Source organism: Electrophorus electricus, chromosome 7, assembly GCF_041902795.1.
Source record: "Electrophorus electricus isolate QZ-2024a chromosome 7, ASM4190279v1, whole genome shotgun sequence".
Taxonomy (NCBI): Eukaryota; Metazoa; Chordata; class Actinopteri; order Gymnotiformes; family Gymnotidae; genus Electrophorus; species Electrophorus electricus.
The window spans coordinates 32,108,983-32,121,783 of NC_137503.1; the positions used below are offsets into that span (position 1 = coordinate 32,108,983).

Below are 12,801 nucleotides of genomic sequence, written 5' to 3' on the forward strand. Positions count from 1 at the left end.
CCAATTTAAGTAATTCTGATTAGAAACCTTAAGTGTAACACCAGGGCCTTTGAATTAAGAAAATAAAGAATTGGTCTGCAGAGACAGAACTTTCATTTAGTAACTACAGAAAAGTTTAATAAACATGTATGGTTTAGAAACCGTACACGCAAGTACAGACCCATATTCAAACAAAAAACAAGAACGCTGATTCAAACGCACTGAAGATGTTAGTTTGGTTAGTTTTATCATGCCAAAGCCCCCATAATCTAAACAAACAGACAACCAATAATGACAATGCATCTGAATTTAGAAAAAGGAACAGAAGTGTTTATTGTTTTTGCCCTGTCAGGAACTGAAGAGCACATCTCTCTATGTTTAGGGGTCATAGTGCTGCAATGTAACAGACAGGCAGGGCACAAGAAAGGAGGATACAGGTAAGCTTGCATGGCCCAGAATGACATGCTTAACACCTCTGATTCTCTCTCTCTCTCTCTCTCTCTCTCTCTCACATTTGTTCATTACTTTCTCCCTGTCAGTTCCATCCCATGGATGTCAGTGGAGCCAGAGGAAAAGATTACAAGCAAACCATGATACAAAAAAACCTTTCAGACTAACAGATGTTGTATTTGTATAACATGTTCTGTATGTACAATAAAAGTAACAGTATGTTAGTTCAAGTTATAATGCATGTGTGACAATCAATGGAAGATCATAATTAAGGGAAAAAAAGAGAAAGAAAAATACATTCCAATAAGCAAATCTGAACATAAACCACACAAAAAGACACTTTCCCATCCTAGTCCAGAACAGGGAGTCCTAGACCTGCTTTTCCGATGAACAACATCCATTAGCCTAATGCACTTGCACTGCTTTTTGATTAAAATCTTGCATAACATGTCTGAATATCATACTATGCATCTGTACGTGGGAGAGCATACAGCTACACAGTGAGACAATGCAGATTGCCAGAAGATAAATGGGGGGGGGGGGGGGGGGGGGGGGACGGACAACAACCTTAGAAATATAGTGAGAGCTTAGGTGCGTCCAACTCTCTCCAGACTGTGGTGCATCACAAAGCATTTCTGATCTTCACTTCTGTCCTTTGGCTTTTCCTTCTATATACTAGAAGTAAGCAAAAAGAAGGTCTAATTAAAATCTGTGTGAAGGATGGAAGTGAAATTTGGATGGAGAGAATGATGATGAAATTCTGCATGAGCACTTGAGTGCCAGAACTGCGTGGACAACAAAATGATCAGGATTTCAAGCAGTGTGATTCCCATCAGTTGAAGCAAACTAACAAACAAAGCTGATTTATTTTTCACCATTGTCCTCTCCTTTATTCTCCTCCTCCCTCTGGGAAGAGATGTCAAAATGTGTGAGTAAAACTCATCTGACATGTTGCTTACTTGCCTCTGGCTTTGTGTGTGCGGGAAAACTGACATTCAGTTCCATACAGCAAGCTGAGGACACAATTGCCAAGTCCACTCAGTCACACGTGACCTTTTACAAGAAGCCTGTATGAGCCGTTCCACAAACTGATTTAAGCCAATATGGCCTCTAATAAAGTGAATGTGTGACAACTCCTGTGCTAGGCTCATTCAGTTCACATGCACTGAGGTTTCTGCCATGTGCGCCTTGTCTCTGATCCTACCATGTTTTCAAAAGCCAGATGGATGATTTCATATAACTGATCTGAGAAAGAATAATCTCTACTCAGAAACACATTTAAATCCTGACTCTTAATGTAAGACAATTCATTTCTGGAATTACTGGGCACATTATTTTACCATCTGAATCCATCATGCTCCTCCAAACATATACAAGAATTCACCTCTTCAAAGAGAAAAAAATATCCCAAGTACAAATGACATGTTGAGCTGATAAAGCATTTAACAAGTGCCCCCTAATACTTCCATAATAAGAAGCTCATTAAGGGACAGCAATGGTAATAATTTAATACTGTTTAGTACATCAGTACTTTCAATTCTTTATTTTTTTCCAGGAGTTTCAGGAGAGGATCAAAATAGACCCAATTAGTCAGCATGGGTTTGGTTGTTCTGCCAGCTGAATCATCTCCTAAAGAACATGAACCAAGTTGCCCAGGCTTGACAAGACCCAGAGCTTCAAAGAAAGACGTCAGCCGGGGACGTGGAAGGGTGACTGGAGGACAGAGTGAAGCATCGGCAAAGAGAACCAAAACAAACAAACAAAAACAAGTAAACAAACACCACAAAAGAAGGAGGTGTGGCTACCATCCATGTCACCTCCCCTCTTCTGGACTGCTTTTAATTTGTTCTGAGCTTATAACTCTTGCTCCCAACTGAAGCGGATGACTAGAGTGAACATGGACACGCATGTAAAACTAGACTGCATGAGAGAAGCCTCCCATCAGACAGCCTCCTCTATTGATATTACACAGTAGTCTGAAATGCATAATAATGTTATCATTTAAAAATCATACAGCACTTTCTCACAGTCTAACCTTTGTTAAACACAAAATGGAGTGTAGCCCTGTGCTGTAATAGTAAACTCCCATTTGGTTAGATTTACAGAAGGCAAAAACGACCAAAAACATGAAACACATTAAAACACATTGTTTTCAAGAAATAAAACAGAAAGGCTAAATTAAATGTAACAGACAATTAAAACAACCTTGACCTGTGCAATGTAATCTACAGGAGTAATACTGAAAATAAAATAAACACAGCAAAAAAGGACCAATGGCTCCCTGACAGCATAGTTTGGACTGTGAATTCTGTCAGTTATTGACAGACATACACTCACACCAACACCCACATATAACAGTCTAAAACAGTAAACCTATCTAATATGATAAACTACCGTTGTAAGAAAAGAATGATAAACTGCTTGACATTACAGGCAAAAATGCAACCAACGTTCACAGCTTTCAAGTTGACTATGAAAATGTTTAAATGTTTGTGTACATGTCCTGTTAGGCATTTTCCCACTGTATTTGGACTCAAAAAATGAGAGAGGGAGAGAAAGTGGGAGAAAGACAGGCAAAGAAAAACAGGGCGAGACAGCGAGAGATATTAGTCTGTACATATGAGCCTGTTTAGAGGCCTGGTCAGCCTGAGTCGTACCATGAGGAGGCCCTGCTGTGGAACACTCGCCTCGTATGCTCACTGCCCTGCATGGAGCATAGTGCGTGTGTGGAAGCCTCAGCACACACGGCACTGTGTTTCCATGCTTAAGTGCAAGGCATCTGAATGCAATGCTTCAACACGAACTCATCCTCCCACTTATTCTCTCCGTTTTTAATCTGTTGCTGCCTTACACCTCGCATAGATCATTTCTCTCACTGATGGATCAGACAGATAGCTTGGGCAACTCTGACCTCAGTGAAATAAAGATTCTTACAACACACTGTGCATGTATGACAACATGTGCTACTCTGTGTGCATGCGTGCATCTGTGCAGGTATCATTTCCACAAATACATAAGAAATTTGGAGAAGAAAAAAAAGTGAAGCAGACTTAAGAAGAGTGTTGGGGATGCATTTCATTTAGAATTCTTTGAGTATCGAAGCCCTTTTTTGGGGTTGTGTTTGTGTTGCAGTTGTTTTCACAAGGGAGACACTTCTACTCCCTATATTTAAACCTGCATGTGGAAAATCTTGGATCTTGCTTTAGGCCAACTCAAGTGTGTGAAAAGACAATCAACATCTTGTATGAGTGCGTTGGTGGGTGAGTTAGAGTGCAATGGTTTTGTAGAAGAGCGACAACCCCGTTTGTCTCCTTGGCAGATGGCTTGGTGAGAAGAGGAGGTCCTGCTGCGTCCTGGTAGTGTGAGGTGGGGGAACAATACAGCTGTTTGCCCCCATATGGTGGGCCCTGCCTGGGCTTGGCTGTGTCTTCCTCCACTGGAGTTAAGCCAAGAGGAGAAAGGAAAGGATTTGAAAAATGCATTTTTAAAAAGAAAGTGAGGGAGTGTTTTTGGGGTTAAGGTCCAAGTGTCCAAGCAGAGCACAGGCTTCACTAACAATGGAGTGCTGTGAGATCAGTTCCAGGGAAGGGATGCAGTTCCTCACTTTGGTAGGGCGACAGGGTCTGGTGGTCAAGGGAGCAGCAAAAAACAGAGAAAAGCAAGAGAGAAAGGACAGAGGAGAAAAAGGAAACATGCTCGCTCTCTCTCTCCCCATCTCTCTCTCTCTCTCTCTCTAAGGCAGTGGTGGTGGGGTTTGCTGTGAGCCTCAGGCTGGGTGGTGGCAGTGGAAAAGCTACCATAAAAAGTGCTCCTCTCTCCCCCGCCCACTCCTCAAACTCTTCTCTCCTTTCTTCTAGCACCCGCCATCTGACCTTTTATTCAAAGGACATTAGATTTGCTGGGACCTGAAAAAAGAAAAAGTAAAGTCATTAAAATATTAGGCATTAAAACATTTATACCATTATTTCTACTGCAAGCATTTTTACCATTATGTTGACAATCAAAAATTGCCGATTACAGGAAACATTTCTATACTGTACTCTGCTTGCATTTAAATGGGTTGCTAGGCTACATGGTTCCAAATGTGATGTTTTAAACAAAAGGAATCCAAGAGTTCTTTGCTAAGGGAGCTTTGATCAAATCTAGGTCACTCAGAAGTGTGGCCATAATGGATTTACTGTTGTTAAGTCTTCAGTACTGACTAATCCAAAGCACAGCAGCATAAATCGAAGACACACAACAGGACAGACACATGCAAATGCACAGACACACGCACAGAGGTGCAATGAGACGCACTCTTACCTGTTGTTTGTTGCTTTGACATGCTGCGCTCAGGTGTTTAAACCAGAGCAGAGCATTCATTCTGTTCCCTGCCTGGAACTTATAAGAGTTTCCTGCACACACACAGCAGAATGAGTCTTAGTTTGACATAGACAGTTGCATGTTCGCTGGTCTCTGCCAAGAAGAGTGTTTCTTCACTCTCAGTTCCCTCTTTACTTTCTCTCTACCCCTTTCTTTTCCTCTCCCTCCACGGGCCCTTCTCTGACTCCCCAGACAGAGCATCATCTGCTACAGGTGCAGATTCCCTCCCCTATTTTCTCTCTCTCTCACTCACACACACACACACACACACACACACACACACACACACACACACACACACACACACACACACACACACACACACACACACACACACACACACACACACACAGCTGTAATGATGTCAGATCAGGAATGGCATGAGGACTGGATGAGTAGCGAAAAATGATAATCTTTGCACATAACACATTTCGGTGTTGCAGACAGCGTGTGCGTCTGTCTAGACCATGCCTGTACACTGGCACATACCAAATATCATTACCCTGAGAAATGAATCCACATTTGCAATAATATACACACAAATAATAAATCATGAACACTGCTAAAATCCTGTAGTCCCCTCTTGTGAACTACACCATGAGCGCCATATACTCTCGAACTATAACGTGCTGACTATATGATTGTATTCTGCTTTTACAGAAAATGCAGATTGGTTTGTTCTTAGCAAGCTGTTACAGAAGAAGCACTGTTAGGATTCATCCCAGTGCACCAATTTTAAAGACTTGGATATTCTATATATCCCCAGCAAGTGGTCTGTTCTTAAGAAAGCTGGGGTTAAATGTCCTGCCTGGTGTGTAGCCCTGTGAGTTCGATGACACTCACCATGCTCAGAGTCTGTCAGCAGGAAGACATCAGGATGCTCCGGATCGTCTGCCATCATAGCCATCAAGCCCACCACGGATACACACTTACTGGCTGTGGACTTGAACTGAGAGGGAGAGACAGAGAAAGAGAAACTTTTTCATGTGGGCTGGTGTGGGGTGTGGGGTGTGTGTGTGTGTGTGTGTTTCTTTTCATCAGTCCCTGTCGCTCCTGTGAAATTATAGGTCTTTGTCTTGGCTCTTGACCAGTCAGACTGTCTAGAGTTCTCTCTCTCACTCTGACTGACTGTATCTGTCTGTCTGTCATATGCACTAGAGCACAATGGAAATACGAAGCACTAAAGCACAGCTCGATCTCTCGCCCTGTTACAGACAGTGCAGACTGAACCACATCAACAATTCTGAGTGAGACTTTCAGGATAAACTCACATGCTTCCTCTCAGTGGCTTTGAGAGACTTAGCAGTATAATAGTACAACTGAGTACCACACAGGGCTACCCAGTACTTAGTCCAAGAAGCCACCTACAGAGAGAAAAAGAGAAAGATATACATTTGATCACAACGCATATCACAGATTAAGGGGTACACACCCACACCCACATTCATTTTATTATGTTAACTATAAATTCATTTATTTTTCAGTTCTCAAATAAAACTGAACTGAAAAGGTAGAGTCCTAGAGAGAAAGAAACTTCTTCAGGCCTATAAAAGCCTACTGGGGTGGGTGTGTGTGTGTGTGTGTGTGTGTGTGTGTGTGTGTGTGTGTGCGTGCGCGCGCATGCACACACACACACACACACACACACACACACACACCTAGATTTTGGTCAGTTAATAAAAGTGATGGATGCCATCTGAACATTTAAGTTAACGGTGAAGATCAAATAACTTGTGTGATGTCAGCTGCCTGTGTTAAATCACAATTGCCATGGGAGCAATTTGTGCCATACAGTACATGAGACGGTGCTTCACTCTAATGGATACGGAGAGCCAAGTGACTGCATCGCATCAGGTATGAGACTCTTTCCATAACTGTAGCTGACTACATAGAATGCCCTAAAGGGACAGCCGTCCCAGCCTACCCATTCAATATTGTAACCTCAACCCCAAATGTACCCACTGTGGACAGCGATAAGAGCACATCTTATTAAAGTCTGGCAGGCCAGGAAGTCAGTCAGGAAGAAAAAAGATAATTAAGAAAGGGAGGGGGTGTAATAAGATGAACAAACAGAATGTGAAGAGGATGTGGTTGTAAAACTCTGTTCTCATAACTAAACTTAAAAGGCTAGGGTTTGGTTATTTTACTGCTTTGTCTTTGCTAGACATTACTACACCCCCACCCCCCCCACCCCAACTACAGGGGAGGTGAAGAAGAAAGACTTGAAGTTACAGTGTGATGGCATGACAGAGGCTGGGTGAGTGGAGAAGAAAAAAGAGAAACATAGAAGCAAAAAGAGCCCAGGCTCGGGGTGGCGGGTTAGAGGAGTTACACAACCGTTCCACAGCGTCGGTACAGGCAGAGTGATGTGGAGAGGAGAGCTGGCATGATGGGAGGATGAGGCTGGAAGCAGCCGAGACGCGTGTGGAGTGAAGTCAGATGAGACATGGTGCTGTGAAGGTGGCTGATGAGGCGTGAAAGGATCAGCAGACAGAGGGAAAAGGTTATGTGGGAGTGGGGAGGACGCAAGGTGGAGGCCAACAACACTGAGGCATGCTCCATCAGGGAGGTTGGGGGAAACATGGAGGAGGGATGGAGAAGGTCTGAGAGGGAGGGTGGTGCAGTAGGGTGGAGCTCTCACTGTGGGTTTCTTGCCCTCCTTGAGGAGGGTCTTCCTGCGTAACACTCCCTGGACGGTCACGGCGCCGGGGTAGAGGTGCACCGCCAGCTCCTCAGATTCCGCTGAGCTACAGAAACATGCACGTACGCACGCACACATTAAATACTCACAATGAATGCACCCAGCTAACAAGACACTTCAAAGAATAGGTTTGGTTATTTTGAATTCAATACTAGGTCTTGCTGTTGTCCACGCCACACACTTCTTACATCATTAATAACTGGTATTGTTGGGAGGTTGTGTAACACAGCTGCGAACATATGTCCAATGAAACAGAAGCACTCCACCGAGTCTCAAAAAATGAGTCAGAGGGTAAGGTGAACAAGAGCATGGCACAATATAAATCCTAATTTAGTTCAGAAGCACTGTACTCATCCATTAAACCAAAACACACACAACCCTGTATCCATCCATTACATCAAACATACACGCGCGCACACACATCGAAGAACCATAATAAGGAGCAGAAAGGAGAACCCACACCACAAAGTTTTGGTCTGACGAGAGAAGGAGCGAGAAATAACCATGAAAGAGATCTGAGGGCAGGTACATGTTTAATATTCTATTTGTGTAGTCTCCTGTCTTGCACGTGCACACGCCACACCCCTATTTCTGTAATGTGGTGTGTGTTGAGCTTTGCAAGAACTACAATGTCATTTACTCAACACTTAACGCACTAGATTTGAGATCAGAGCCAGAGAAAGACAGGTAACTGCAAAGCACGTATATCACTAGAAAACACTACATGTATTCACAGTGCACAGCATAAGTGTACTGCCAGTTCATTTGTCTTCCTTCACTGACTGTCAGAGCAGCATGTGTATGTGTAAAAGGTGTGATGAGTGAGAGGCAGTGATCGCAGTGGCTGCTCCAGGAGCAGCTAGATTTGGATTTACATTAAGCAGAGGCTGCAGCAGAGAATCACCATCACACACACACACACACACACCCAGAGAGAAGCCCATCACCTAGTGCTGTTGCAAAATCACACATTGCAGCAGTACTATACATGCCATGTGCGGCTGGTCAGCCCAGTCATGAGGGGGCGCAAGAAAGGGAAAGAGAACACAGAGCCAGAGTGAGCCAGAGAGAGAGAGAGAGAGAGAGAGAGAGAGAGAGAGAGAGAGAGAGAGAGAGAGAGAGCGCCCCACAGTGGCTGGGGTTTACCTGCTGGGCCTGAGGCCTCCTCTGTACGAGATGCGGCCTACTCGCGTGACTGGGCCCAGAGAGTGGTAGAAACGCGTCCTGTAGGGTGTCAGTCATAGCGATGCAGTGATCAGTGCCAGCCCTCATACATACAAACATGTATGTTCTCCCTCCCTCTCTCTTAGACACACACACACACACACACACACACACACACACACACACACACACACACACACACACACACACACACACACACACACACACACACACACGGCAACCTTCTACGAGGGCTTCTCTCGAGCGCCTGGCTCTTCTGCTTGTCTGGCTTGAGACAGATTATGCCACACTCTCATGCTAGCTCTTGTGCGACCAATAGCCCCAAAGACATCTGGTGGTTCATAGTATGTCAGCTTGGGTTGTCTCCATCATAACGTTAGTGCAGCTGGAGTGCCAGACCAGAGGAGGCACACATTAGTAGAGAAAGCAGATGGTGCTGCGAGCCAGAGGAAAGCTAGATGAACATCCGGAGGCATGAAGGGGTCATGCTGTAAGAGCAAAGCTATGGGCTTTGGCTCAAATGATCTTAAGCAGCCCTGGGCCAGGTGCCAGCACTACTCAGACACGCTCAGGTGGTATGGCAGACACAGACACGCACTGCAGGGGGATATGGTGGCTGTCATGGCTCACAAACACAGGCTGCTAGTAGAAAATGCAATATACACTTCTGGACAAACTTCAGCCCCCCAGCTTATGGGTTTGCATCTTTGCATTAGACTCACAAAACTGGTGTGGTAAGGTACACTGGGGAAACACATTTTCGCAATCAGAAAACATAATTATTCCAATACATTACAATGACAACTAAATATATTATCTTGTAAACACATTGTAATGATTCACAAAATGGTGCATGACTCTCTATAAAACACAAAAGTGTAACGCAATCGGTATTTTATGAGTATTACACAACTGTAATTTACTTAAGAGACTTTCAGCCTCTTCTCACAAGCTGGTTCTCTTATAGAATTGCACACTGACTGTTTATGCAAGTACTCCATATGTTTCTGGTTGACCTATAATGTCCATGTACACTGTGAGAGCGTGTGCACATGTAAGAGAGCCTGGAATTGTGTGCGTGTATGTGTGCACGTGCGTGTGTGTGCACGCATGTGTGTGTGTGCGCGCAAGCACGTGTGTGTGTGTGCAAGCATGTGTGCGTATGTGTGATTGAGTAACAGAAACATAGAAACTAACCTCTCAAATGCAGGCCAAGACATCTCTTCACTGAGTTCAGAGCCTTCACTGCTTCCTGCAGCAGTAATGAGAAAGAAAGGAGGTGACTGTCACAGATTACACAAATTTCATCCATGTTGTTTGTGTATTTGTTTTTGGGTGGAAGGATATGGGCTGGTTGGTATGGGTGCATGCCTGTGTATGTATGTATGTATGTGTGTGTGTGCCTGTATGAGTGAGATATCACAGAACTGCATGGAGATTTTGGCCTCCGTGTGTGTGTGTGTTACAGATGAACAGTATGGAGATCTGTCTGCCCTCATGTATGTGTGTGAGCGTGTGTGTGTCTGAACGCGTGTGTGAGAGATACCCAATGATATGCCGCTGGACAGTGTGGAGCTCTCAGCCTGTCCCCGTGTGGGAGTGTGGCTCTCCAGCACACTGTCATCTAGCAGGTGTCTGGATCCAGCGTTGGGGAACGTTGCACTCTTAAACTCCACTGTATTCATCTTATGAATGAAACTAAGGCAGAAAAGACAAAGCTTAAGGCTTCTGAGAAAACGTCTGGAACAAGATCTAGTCCTCAGCTTTGCGATAACATAACAGACCTTAACAGACCATCATCTATTTCAGTCTTTTGATACATGTCTTGTCTAATATTACCTGGTGCTACATTTAATTACTGACCGATATAAAATTATTATTACTTGCCAAACCCAGTTTTTCACTGTACTGTGATGTATGAATTTCAGTGTATAAAGGCAAAATGACAAAGTCCAAAGGGAAAAATGGGATTGGGGATAATCAATAAATATGACTAAAGAGAGAAACAGAAAAGGAATACTGAAACAAAAAAAAATTAAGGCTACAAGTTAATGGCACAGCTAAAGAATCAAGCCTTAAACAAGCTCAGCTGTACTAATGAAATGCATGAATGAGGAAGCAGCAAGACTGCGCTTGTGTAAAGGCTGGTGAAGCATGGAAAAGAAGGGAACAAGTGAAGGTCACCCACTTGTAGCCTAGGCTGTGACACTTCCTGTGCCCGTACGGGAGGAGGTTGCGAGGGGAGGGTGGAGTAGGCGGGACTTTAGGAAGGGCACCCTCAGCTACATTACCACGGCGACCACATAACGGAGAGCCAGAGGCATCAGGTCCTAAGTCGAACACAGGAATGAAAGGAATGAAAATGCTGTGTTTTGATGTGTATGGAGTTCCTTTAAATGGATTCATAGGGAACCCCTTCTCCTCACCTACAAGGTCCTCTCTAGAGGCAGTTGCACGGGGTGTGCTGGTGGCTGGCTCAATCTTTAAAGACAACCTAAACACAAAATTAATTTTAAATTCTCTCTCACACCCACCCACACCCACCCACCTTCGCCTAAAAACACACCAAATAAAAAATATGACTGGATCAAACAAACACTCACTTGTAGTTGTCATCCTCCACAAACTTCTGCAACTCCTCAATGTAGTGAACTGAGTTCAGATAGTTCTGGACATGAGGCAATTCTGGTATTTCTGAGAGAGGAACACAAATATCGGGTATTTCAAAATTGAATTAGTGTACTAACATTTTTGTTCATCTGCATAATCATCTTCTTCTTATTACTGATCTGTAATATCAGAAAGATTTTCAGTTTTATATCCACAAGTATAGCAAAGACATACAGACAGGCGCAACAGACACACAGGCCAACAGACAGGCAGACAGACCGTAATCACAGGATCTTTGCAGGTCTGAGATTATTCTCAGTATGTTGTTCATTAGATTGGAGCGCTGCTCATTTTCCAGAATGCTGCCAGTGGAGGGGTATGCTGAGTCTATGTAGGTCAGATCAGACAAGTACATACCTAAAGAAAGTACACGCACGCACACACACAGACACATGCAGCAAAATTAGTTTACAGTTTATTTTTTGCATTCATGTGTGCATGCAATTGTCTGTTCATCACTATCATGAAACTGTGTCAACAGTCTTCAGCTGTGAACAGAAAGCGTACAGGGACAACAGGGTCATCCAATTTCTTCTGAACGCAAACCTCCTACTGTGGTCAGCAATCATCCAAGCACATTCCTCTCTTCTTGAAGCACCAAATAATGGGTTTCCAGTGTTTCGAGGTGTTTCAGAGTCCACACACAGCTCTGTGTGTGTGTGTCACTGGATAAACAGCATGAGAAGATTCAGCCTTGTTCATAAGGAAAAGAGAGGCCAGGAAAGAGAGACTCAACTCAAATGAGGAACAGAAGAATGCCTCTGGCTGTAGACGAAATGATTATTTCAGATTGGATAAATATTTGAAAGCATTAGGAACATTACTACTGAAAATATTAACATTAAAAAGAAATATGGGTGGCTTTAAGGAAAAGGAGTATGAGTGCTTAGGAACAACTAAGAGCATAGGAACAAATGACTGGGTTAGTGTTTTCCAAGGATCCGGCTTCAACTGAGGACATTTATTTTAGGAGCCATTTTAAAACATGCTTCTTTTTTCTTCCATAAAGGTTATCCCACATACATGTGCAAAGTGCAAATTGACGCAGTGACTGAAGACTAGATAAAAAAAAAAAAAAAAAAAAAAAAAGTTAACTAGTTTATCAACTGCTTCCTTCACCATTCTTAAAAAAACCAGAGAGAGAGAGGGAGGGAGAGAGAGAGACACGGGGGCTGGGGGGGGGGGCAGCAATAGCAGGGCAGAAGTGAGACAGTGCGAGTGAGAGAAAGTTAGTCAGTGAAATGTAACTCAGATCTCTGTTATGAACAACAGTGTGGGAGATTTCACTGAGTGAAAATCCCCCCCACCCCTTAGGGGGAAGAGTTCTGTTCATGTCTCTCTCACCTCATTTGAGCTGATGTAATCCAGCCTGCATGTGGCAACCCCCTCAAAACACTCTGCTAAAGTAAATTAAATTCTAAAACATGAGCAAGCATACATACATTACATAGCAT

The 12,801-nt window shown here is 43.6% G+C and overlaps 1 protein-coding gene across 11 annotated transcripts in view; it reads right to left on the bottom strand.

The window, feature by feature from the left end:
- Nucleotides 1–287: 287 nt before the first annotated feature.
- ralgps2 (Ral GEF with PH domain and SH3 binding motif 2) overlaps nt 288–12,801 on the bottom strand; it is a 72,485-nt gene continuing 59,971 nt past the window's right edge. For 3 of the 11 annotated variants that reach the window (XM_081718311.1, XM_081718312.1, XM_081718313.1), the window contains exons 10-21: nt 11,567–11,704; nt 11,281–11,371; nt 11,104–11,171; nt 10,866–11,007; nt 10,224–10,375; nt 9,875–9,929; nt 8,639–8,716; nt 7,433–7,538; nt 6,063–6,155; nt 5,635–5,740; nt 4,732–4,823; nt 288–4,334 (exon numbers count right to left, since the gene is read on the bottom strand). In XM_081718311.1, the coding sequence (XP_081574437.1) occupies nt 4,305–4,334; nt 4,732–4,823; nt 5,635–5,740; nt 6,063–6,155; nt 7,433–7,538; nt 8,639–8,716; nt 9,875–9,929; nt 10,224–10,375; nt 10,866–11,007; nt 11,104–11,171; nt 11,281–11,371; nt 11,567–11,704 (1,151 nt within the window). In that variant the 3' untranslated portion in view covers nt 288–4,304. Of the gene's footprint in view, nt 4,335–4,731; nt 4,824–5,634; nt 5,741–6,062; nt 6,156–7,432; nt 7,539–8,638; nt 8,717–8,787; nt 9,422–9,874; nt 9,930–10,223; nt 10,376–10,865; nt 11,008–11,103; nt 11,172–11,280; nt 11,372–11,566; nt 11,705–12,801 lie in introns of those variants that run through there. The other 8 variants (XM_081718317.1, XM_081718316.1, XM_081718314.1 and 5 more) reach the window with 8 other exon arrangements.